General features: G+C 29.4%; 1 protein-coding gene across 1 annotated transcript; it reads left to right on the top strand.

Moving 5' to 3' along the window:
• Positions 1 to 662: 662 nt before the first annotated feature.
• Positions 663 to 1,987, top strand: LOC105771073 (uncharacterized). Its single transcript, XM_012592477.2, has one exon. It carries the CDS (start codon positions 696 to 698, stop codon positions 1,650 to 1,652), a length of 957 nt encoding a protein of 318 aa, XP_012447931.1. The 5' UTR covers positions 663 to 695; the 3' UTR covers positions 1,653 to 1,987.
• Positions 1,988 to 11,263: the final 9,276 nt, after the last annotated feature.

Consider the following 11,263-nt stretch of genomic DNA (forward strand, 5'->3'; position numbering starts at 1 on the left):
CAGAATTATGGGCATAGCCTTTTTTTCTGTCCATCTCTCACAGTAATGGTTATGTAGTATGGTAGATAATTGATTCTTTCATTATTATAATATGTATGGTTGATTTGATTTTAATTAAGAAAATTTTATTTATTATAGCTGTTTTTTTTATATAATACTTAGAACTATTTATAGTTTATCCTCAACCTAACCCTTAAATAGGAGGATAATGCATTTCAGCGCATTCGAATCCACATCCTATTGCACTAACAATAATGTCAATACCAATCGAGTTAAGACTCAATCAGCACTGAAACCACTTTTAATTTTATGTAATTTTAAAAATATATATATAGTTTGTATTCATATTATAAACAAATGAAATTAACAAGATGATATTAATAAGTTATATTAAGAAAATGAGAAATGGAACCGTAAAAACACTACAAGTTGAAGCACTATGGAAGATTCTTGAGTGGTGGAAAAAAGCAAACATTCATCATATTCATTCCCTTTTTATGTGTGACCGTTACCCAACGGACTTCAATTTCAAACCCGGTAACAAAATTCAAAAAACCCACAGCACAATCTAAAAAAGTGAGCGCAAAAGCAAAAGCTACACACTTTACCTTTTGTCCAAATCCAACAACCTTCCACTGTATATAAAAACAAGTTATTTGGTGTTATCTACGAACTCACAAACCAACAAAATTAAAATGGGTTCTTGCATTAGCAAATGCAAACCCAAGAAATGTTACATTGAAGATTTCGGTCATGTTCAAGACAAGATTGTGATCTCATCATCACAACCTCCCAAAACTCCCGTTCCTGCTGTCTCAAAGAAAATCTCCCCATTACCTCTTTCCCCCACCATTTCATCTTCTTCAATTTCTTCCTTTACTTGTTCCACCGTCAACACTGCAACTAGTTCGTGTTCTTCAGTTTCAAGCTCGGCTTCGGTGTTGAGCTCCAAGGATCGGTCTTTTTCCAATGAGTTTTTGTGGGCATGTGTTAAGGAAAACCCTCATATTGTTCGTATTAATTCAATCAAGGAAGCTTCTCGTACGTTAGCTGCAACTAGATCTCCTTCTCACATACCCGAGTACTCCCCGGTTAAACCAGTGTCAGGGAAACAGGCGATCCCGGCGAGGGAGAAAGGCTCTACACCGCAGAAAAGAGGACGGTCAAGTTCACCGTCGACGTTAACGAGACAAAAGAGCTTTCGAAAGGACCCTGATCTTAGGCTTAACTCTCCATATAATAATTATTTACCAAGTAGGGGTTTGAGGTCGCCATCACCAAGCAGGAGATTTAACGGAGATAATAATAATAGTAGTAGTAACTATCGAGGATTATTGGCAAGTACGTCCAAGGATATGTGTTCATCAAAGCGAATTGTTGGTCCCAAGGTGAATGCACTCAACTCAGTGTCTCCCTCTCAAAGAAGGGAACATTTGAGGGTTTCGAGTCCGAAGCTGAACAGCTATGATCGAAATAGTCCATTGAAGTCTTGTTTGAGAAATCGGGAGACTTTTGTTCATCGAATTAGTTCCAAAATTGACGAAACTGCGCTGCGAGCAGCCTTCTCGTCACCGCAGCAAGAAAATGAGTCCATTAGCATGGAGGACATGGACAATCCTCTTATATCCCTGGATTGCTTCATTTTTCTGTAGATAAATAGTTGGCATGCATGCATACAGAACATCTTTCATGTTCATTCATACATTTACTCTTAATTCTTTTTTGGTTTGGGTGTTGGTTCATTGCTTTTTCGGTGTGTTTCTCCACAAACAAGGATCAACAAGATCATATATCTAGAATTGATATGTTGAAATTTCTTGTTATATAAGATGGAAGCGTGAAGATTGTTTTTTTTTGATCTGCTGGAAATCCAATATCCACAAGGTCTTGTATTAAATTTGAAGTGGCAGAAGTTAATATGTTATTGAATTAACAAGCTATACTGCCACTAATAAGAAATTAGGAAAAGTATATTTTATTTTATCCATATTAGATAAAATAATTACTTATACTATTTCTTCAGATCTTTATTAATTAAAGTAGTAAAGCAATTCTTTCTTTTTTTTTCCAATAATCAACAAAAATGGAAGTCTTATAATAAAATTTCTAAAATAAAAAATATTAATCTATGATAAACTTAGTTTTATTTTTTAAGAAGGCATGGACAGGCAGCGGATTCAAGTGTGACGGAATGTAGAATAGTATAATGGATACAAGGCAAGAAAGTGGGGACGAAATCAAATTATTGGATTAATATCAACATTTCTAAAAACATTACAATTTTCAAATTAAACTTAACATCCTACAAGGAGTGAATGATTTACAGCAAAGATGATACCCCCACAAGGCCCTAATTGGATGATATCAGACATTAGTCTAATTGATGTTGCATCAAAACATTCTTTACCCATTACAAAACAATTCATTACTTCATATATGTCATCGCAACTCTACTAATCATTTCCTTCTGCTTATAATTCATATGAAAATTAACATAAATTTAACTCTTAATTTTATTAATTTTGTGATTTTGATTTTTTTATTTTCCTCCTCATCTTTAAAATTTAGTTAAATTACTTGTCTTTTTTTTTACAAAAAATTATTAGCATTTTAAGGTTTAATGCTCAATTTGGCTCTCGAACTATGTTTGTTTACTCACATTCATATCTAAATTATTCTTTACCATTTAACTATCCTTCCGTTATCCGATTTAACTCTTTTTGTAATGGTGTTAAAAAAACCTAATCGCCATATGCCGCCAATCAAAATGTGCCACATGGCACCTTTCAACCAATCCAAATATGCCACGTGAGATTAAGGTTATTTAAAATAAAAATATTAATCCACCATTGACCGAATGTTGACCGGCTGTTGATTGGCGTTGACCGGTCGTTGACCATCCACGTGGCACTATTAGAATGAGCCACATTACCCTTTTATTTTTTTAAATATTACACATAATATGGTGTTTAAAAATGTAAAAAAATCATATATAATATATAAATAATTCAAAAAAATTAAAATAGTTAAAAATATAAAATATAAAATTCTAAAATATATATTTTAAAAATAAAATTATTATATAAAAACTAAATATTTGTCAATTTTTTTAAAATTATAAATTCTAAAATTCAAAATATATATCTAAATTTCTAAATTTCTAAAATTTATGGCAAATTTTAAATTTTATATAATATTTTGATTTTCTTTTTTAAATTTATAATTATTTTAGAATTTAATAATTTTAAAAAAATAAAAAATTAAATTATTTATATATTATATATGATTTTTTACATTTTAAAATAATATATTATATATAATATTTTTAAGAAAAATGTGACATTGCACGTTCTAATAGTACCACATGGATGGTCAACAATGGTCCACGGTCGATCAACGTCGATCAACAGTCTATCAACAATGGTCAATGTCGGTCAACATTCAATCAATGGTGGGTCAATGTTTTTATTTTAAATAACCCTAAGTGCCATGTGGCATATTTTGATTGGTTGAAAGGTCCCACATGGCTCATTTTGATTGACATCATGTGGCAACCAGTTTTTTTAACACCATTACAAAAAAAAAAGGGCTAAACCGACTCACGAAATGATAGTTTAAGTACAAATCTGGGACAAAAAAATATTTAGGTACCAAAGTGGGAAAACAAACATAGTTCAGGGACCAAATTGAGCATTAAGCCAAATTTTAGTGGCATTAACATAACAACTCACGTGACATTTTACATATACTTCACTGTTAACATGAACAAATTTAATTTTAAAAATAAAATTTATGTTTTTTTAATTTGTTAATTTTAAATAATTGTTGATTTTTTAAAATTTTTATGAATTATATATGGACTACCTCATTAGTGGTCACATCAATATCATTAAAATTTTAATAGTTCAATCACTTATTTCATTAAAAAGTGAGAATTGTTCGTAAAAAAAACAAGTAATTTGACAAAATTTTAAAATTGAAGGTCAAAATGACCCCCAAAAAAGGGCCAAAATGAGTAAACATTAAGAACTAAAATTATCTTTTATGTCAAAAATTAATATGAAGATTTCTTTAAATATTTTTTTGAGACATTTTGATGAATGCTCAATTGCTTACATTTTTAATAATTATAATTTTTGAATAATTTTAAATAAAATTTTATATTTATATTTTTGAATTTTAATAATTATTTATATTTTAATAATTTCTATTAATTTTGTAATTTTATGATTTTTAGAAATATTTAATAATATTATTTAATATTTAATATTTTTAAATAATTGCTAATAATGTTTTTATATTTTTTAATTTTGCATTCTTCCATAATGAACTTGGAAAATGAGTATTCAATTCAAATGAGTATGGACATATATTTTTGTAATTTTTAAAATAAAATTTTAGAATATTTTATTAATTTTTAAAATTTTTGTTAATGTGACATAACGCAGTTATTTGTCATGACTTTCATACAACTATCAAATCGATTAAAGATTATATTCCATTAATGGAAGGAGCCAAACAATTTTTTGATCACTAACCGGTACACTTTTTTCTTCTTATAAAAGCTCAATTAATCTTCTAATTTTTTTTGGGCTTTTTAGCTTAAAGAAAACACTAAAATGAATTTTGGATAATGTATAATTTTTACTGTAAATATTTTAAAGTTGTTGGTTAACAAAAGAATGACCTCCTTATTTGTATAAGGTAGTTTCATTCATCACTTTTGATCTTGCTTAACTAACCTTCAATTAAATTGTTAAGAATGCAAAGACCAAGAACTCCGGCCATATGTTGTCTTTCCCTGCTCTCATCTGTCAAATTCTGCTTAAGCAAAAGAAGGAATCCTAAACTAGTTGCTACCTCTATTACAACTAGTTCAACATTTGATATGCGACCCAATACTGATAAACCCATACGTATGGCTTGGTCTATATTGACAAATAACCATACCACTTAGAGAGCCAAATGAAGCTCCCCAACAAGCAAAAGACTAGCTTTCTCTGTTACAAGACAGATTTGCTTGTTCAAGATTTTTGAAGCCTTTGCATTTTTAGCAAAAACAGGGGAGAATAAGTCGTGGGAGTTGGGCCTTAGGGGGAGGAGTATGACAGATTTTATTGTTTGAATTTGTTTTGTTGATGATCTGCTTATGATTCTTGTACTTTTGTTTTTGGATTTTATTTTTGGGCGTGTACTTGTTACTTCTATCATACTATGTGTTTCCTTTTCTTTAATGATTGATTCCATAATTGTAGTTCATAATAGTACGGATAGATCAATAAAGGGAAGTGTTTTGTTGAAAACCATACGTACCTTGCTTGAATATGTTATTTTTCTTATATATATATATAAATTACCAAAATGGGAGATTGTTAATGTCGGTTACATTGTTCAATTGAAATTCAGTTTGCATTTGACACATTATATAACTTGCCATGTTTAGTTGATATCTTCTTACCGAAAAGCTTTGGACTCTTTATAAGCACATCTTTGAGGTGTTTTCAACACTTCATCAAATTACAACTGGAAAAAATCAAGTCAATTAAGGGTTTTATAGAGACTTTCAATGTGATCAAGTTTCATTATTTGAAGAGATTTAATTTCTAAAAGAGACTACACCAAGAAGATCTCTTCTACTTTTTTTTCCAAATTGAAGACTTGATTGAAATGAATTTTGAAGAGATAGCAATTCAAATTAATTATAATATTTAGACAAACAAATTCATGCATGTTTAAAAGAAGGTTCACTTATTATTCATGTATGAAATTGAGAGCACTTATATTGTTATTGTGAGGAAGTTATTTTAGCGCATTATTATTGCAAATAAATTGTCCTCATTGTTTAGTTTGTAACTAAGTTTTCAAGTGGAAAGTAATAGCAACCTAGTTTATATATAAGAGTAAGGTTTCAACTTGGTAAAGTTAAACTTAAATTATATCTTATATAAGTAGATCGATAGTAGATGACTTTCTAAATAAGGTACTTCAAATGTAAATGAGAGAAAACCTGGTAACAAGGACACCAAAAACCCAACTTTCTAAAGATCGATATTCAGTCTCCTTGCTTCAATGAATTACTTCATCCTCGTAACCAATAATCCGGAGTCCTAACCTCTTTCCAAGCTCCCAAGCCTTCTAATTCTTTTACGATTTTGAAAATCGGAGTCGGATACAGATTCATTTGCTGCTGACTTAGATTTTGGGAATTTGTTTTTATGCTTTCTTCCTCTCCCTTTTTTTCCAATTTCCTAGTGCCCATACTTGCAAGTCAGCTCTCCTCAATCTCGAAGAGAGATGTAACTTTTCTTTCTCTTCTTTTCTTTTTACTCTTCATATTCATACTTACTCAATTCACCCCCCTCAGATTTGTTATCCCCGGAGTCGGCATCATCATCAAATCCCTGCCCTCCACACTCATCACCCTCTTCCAAACGAACAGATGCAATTTCATCTTCAGAATATGATTTATCCAAAGCCTTGCTCTTTGTCTCTGGAATTGGGGTTGAAACAAGTGAACAACAGGGTTGAGGCTCCAAAATTTGACTTACAATAACAGGACTGCTAGGACAGCATCAACCTGGACTAAATGGGCCGAGCTATTAATTGCCCCACCCACCTCTTGGGCTAAGCCATCAGTATCGAGATCCATATTTAGGCTCGCCTGAAGCTATTGCCTCATCAATGAAGCCCTAACATTATGAATATTACCGCCAAAATCTTTCCGATTCTCACCAGATGAATCCCTAACATTATCAACTTGTTTGGAATCCACTTGTTTTTGCTTTTCAACTTCCTTCCATCTTTTATTCACACCATAATCATTTGTATGAGAAGGCAAGTCTGAGTTTTCACTATCAATAATATCGACCCAACCCTTAGATTCTTTATTATTTATCAAAACCACCGGTTTAGTCTCAACAAAGCGAATCTCATATGATGAATTACCACAGTTCAAGGTGAAAGAATATGAATATTGCCTCTCACCAAAGTTTGCTGCAATATTTGAGAAAGTCTAAATATTCCACAAGTGAATTGGTACTCCATAGCAGGAAACCCAAACAACTCTATTTTGCTGCATAAGTCATGTCCCTTTATTAATTAACCATTATCTTCAATCTTTATATTCAATAATATTCAATTAAAAATAATAAAAATTAATTAGTTATGCAAATATTTTAATTTGCATTATATACTAACCATTTTTTATTGGAGAAGTTTTTTTTTTACAAATTTATAGACATGGAATGTCTCTGCTTTTAAAAGTTGAAAGTTTTGATTAGGAAGTTTAAAGATCAAATTGATAGAATTTATAAATGGGAGGAGTTAAGTTTATTAAATTATTTAGACTTATGATCAAATTGATAGAATATGTATTAAGGACTAAATGTGGATTATACCGGTAGAATATATCCAAATATTAATGCCTAAATTAAAAAAATCTAAAATTAGGTGGCCAAATGTGAGCATAGTTATCATTTATATAGTTTATACCCTACAAAGAACAATTGAGCTGAGCTCAAAGGCTTAAAAAGTTCAACTTAGACTTGAATTAAGCTACTTGAAGTTGTTTAATTAGGCTTTTTATTTAATAAGAATTTGACTTCGTTTTTATATTTGAGTGTTGAAGCTTGAGTTAGAATTGAAGTTTTTAATATTAATTAAAAATATAAAAATTATATATTAAAAAGAATAAAAGCTCCACTAGGTTTTCAAATTATTCAAACCTGATTTAGTAAGACTTTAATTTAATTTTCTTGAATCAAATTTAAAGTGTGTAATTTTATAATTTTATAATAGTAAATCATGAAGTTAAAAATTCAAATATTAACCCAAGTTATAAAAACAGATATCTTAATTATTGTAGTTATGTTGTTTTGGACATCTCAAATAAGGTTAAGGTGAAGTAGGTTTGGAATTTGGAAGTGTTAGGTAGCAGATTGGTGAGTGGTTGTTTGTTGGGCAAAGTATAGGCAGCAAAAGGGAGGGGGGGCCTCCTACAAGGTGATACAACATTTGAGGAAGTGATTGATGTAATAATTATGATAGAATGGAAAACATTTCTTTTTCTTTTTTCTTTTTTATGATATTCCATTCACTCATCAATGCCTCTATCTCTATCCAATAATGTTGATCTACATCTTCCGCAATTTTAAAGTTCCAACTATTACTCAAATGTCGCATGCCCACAAAGCAAAATGTTGCTAATCTTTTTACACCCAACTTTGTCTTATAAGCAAAAAGAAGAAACATAAAAAATCTTGTAATGATGAAAAATATAAAATGATTGAGATGTGTTTGAGGAAGCTTGATTTATAATTTATTGAATCAGATTTTTGGGTTATGTTAATATTTTGAATTGTGTTTAAGATCATATCACTTTGAGAAATATGTTTGAAGGATTGGATCGAACTATGTCTATCTAATTCCTTGGATCGAATTGGAACGTTGAAGTCTTAGTCGACAACAGTCCTTGTTTACCTTGTTTGTTATAATTATATTGCATTCAACTAGTTTAGCTGTTGTTGAATACGGATTGATATAGATCTTCATTATGTTGAGAGATCTGTATAGATTATTGTACTAATTATTGAGAGCACTTAATCTGTTTAAGTATGAAACATTATTTCTGAGAGCACATTTGATTGTAAAACTTGTGTTGTGGTTTTATAAGCTAAGTTCACAAGGGTGTAGTGGTTAAAGTACTGGTCTTTTAAGGGTACAAAAGTGAGAAAATTATCATTGGGGTGTGTTTGATTTAGGTTCACTTATCATAAGTGTTGAGGATAGTAAATATTTTTCAATGGGTTAAGCTCCGCATATGTAGGGAAAGCAAACTACGTAAACAATTTTGTCCCCCCTATTTTTGCTCTTTGTTCACAGTGTTTGGAGAAGTGTCAACTTCTCCAATTACTTCTCCCAACACTTAGCTTGTTACGTAGCAACTGCTTCTAGGCTAACATCATATATATATATATATATATATTAATTTTTGTCTAAATTGGTGTTATGAGTTAACTGGTCATTAATTTAGTTGAGTAACAACTAAAATATCATTCCTTTACATTGTAAATTATATTACTTTGAGGATATTTTAACTTTTATATCTTTTAGTTAAAAATAGAAAAATACACAGATTTAAACCTAAACCACTTTGATTGCTAATCATTATTGCTTTACTATTTATTTTTTATAGATATATTTGTTATATAATTATATTTTTCACCCACATAATTAATATAATATAATCGGTTAAATTTTACTATTAGACTCTATACTTTGCATAAACTCGGATTTAATACATTGCACTTTAATTTGATCAATTTTAGTCCTTATACTTTTTAAATATTAAAAATTGTGTCTTGACCCAATAGTAAAAGTTAAATATGTTTGGTTAAATTATGTCATTTGCCTTGTATTAAGCTGAAACTTATAGAATAGTCCAATTCGCCAATTGGATCATTTTTAGTGGCTATATTTTTGAATTTCAAAATTTTAGTCTCAATGCAAAACAATAGTTATTAAATCTATTAACTAATTTTTTGTAAGTAATATGTGAAAATAACAAACATACATAGCATTACACATGTGATAATATGTTTGACATATCAAATTTTAAAAATAATATAACTTAATTAATTTAAAAGTTATCATTTGGTTAGGACTAAACTTTTCAAATTCTAAAAGTATAGGAACTAAAAATGACCAAATTAAAGTATATGTATGAAATCCACAACTTACGTAAATTACAAAGTCTAATAACAGAATTTCTCTTTTAGATCCCCGTTAGAATCAGAATTCACAACCACCAAAACCACCGAGACCAACCCACCACCACCAGTCATAACCCCTTCTAGCACCTGATTTTTCCCAAATATAAGAAAATATTATAGTAATAACTATTTGAAACTCACCACCATTTTTTTGGTAGCCTTGGGGTTGGTTGGTGACGCCTTTCACTCTGTCAATTCAACAACCACAATGGAACAAAAGGCTCAATTTTTTTTGTTATCTTGTTTCGGACATGTTAGCGAGAGAGAGATGACACTTAAAAGCCAAATCTTCCTTGGGAACATTAAAAGGAACATGTGTATTTCCCATGGTCTCAAAACGATATTATAAAGAGTGAGATAGAGATGGATGAAATAACCATTGGTTGGTTTTTCAATACCCATTATTATTGGTGGGCAAACGATTTCTTGAAAACGAAATGCATTACTTTTTTAGAAAAGGATTATCTCAAAATTATACATAAATTTTGATTTAACGTAAGTATATATGTGAAATTTTAATTGTGATTTAAATGTATATTTAAAATTTTAATTTTGATTTAATCATATACTTTTAAAAAATAAATACATCAAATTGTTTTTATATTGAATAAATATAATTATTTATGTATGTAATATATAAATATAAAATGATGTTATATCAATAATTGTGTTAATAATTTACAAGAATCGAATTAAATCAAAATTTCATGTATAAAATTACACAAAATCAAAATTCATATATATATATATATATTAAACCATGTATTTATTTGATTGATGACATGTATTTATTTAATTGATATGTATATATAATTTTGGTTGAGTTGTATATATTACATGGAAAAATTGAAATGTATTTATTTAATTGGTGACATTTATTTATTTCTAAAAAATTAGTTTTATTGATTTATTTATTTGATTGATTAGGTTGATGGATGATGTAATAGGAAGTATGAGTTTGATTTGATTTATATTTATACATCCAAAGATCCATCTAGCATGATGGTTAGGACGTATAGTGAAATAAAAAACATAAGCACCAAAAATAAGAGAGAAAAGAGATGTGGAATTGATGGGCAGTACCATTTTCCTAACTCGCACAGGAAAATATGTGCTACAATATAAGTTATGGGATAAACACAGAGATTCTGTATTTTTAATTAGAATTTAGAATAAAAGGAAAGAGAGGGTGATCATGATTTGACATTCATAGGGAACCTTAGCTTGAATTTATCATTCTTTGAGACTGGTTTAGTTAATTTTGATTTACAACATATAATATATAATTAACATCTGATTTGAAAAGTTAGTTTATATAATTATATTCTTAAGGAGTTGATACCTGGACAGAGTATGATCCACTGTTTTATAAATTTATTTGAATTTTGAACTGCATTTGCAACTTTTTCCATTAAAAAAAAAATTCCTTGACCTTTGAACCCTGCACATGATACCAAATAATTTGATAATAGCTTGTAATGGGAGTCTATTAC

This window comes from Gossypium raimondii, chromosome 5, assembly GCF_025698545.1.
Source record: "Gossypium raimondii isolate GPD5lz chromosome 5, ASM2569854v1, whole genome shotgun sequence".
NCBI classification, from domain to species: Eukaryota; Viridiplantae; Streptophyta; class Magnoliopsida; order Malvales; family Malvaceae; genus Gossypium; species Gossypium raimondii.

Excerpts from the sequence above, each read along its gene's own strand:
- LOC105771073 (XM_012592477.2), top strand. The coding sequence starts at position 696 with ATGGGTTCTTGCATTAGCAAATGCAAACCCAAGAAATGTTACATTGAA.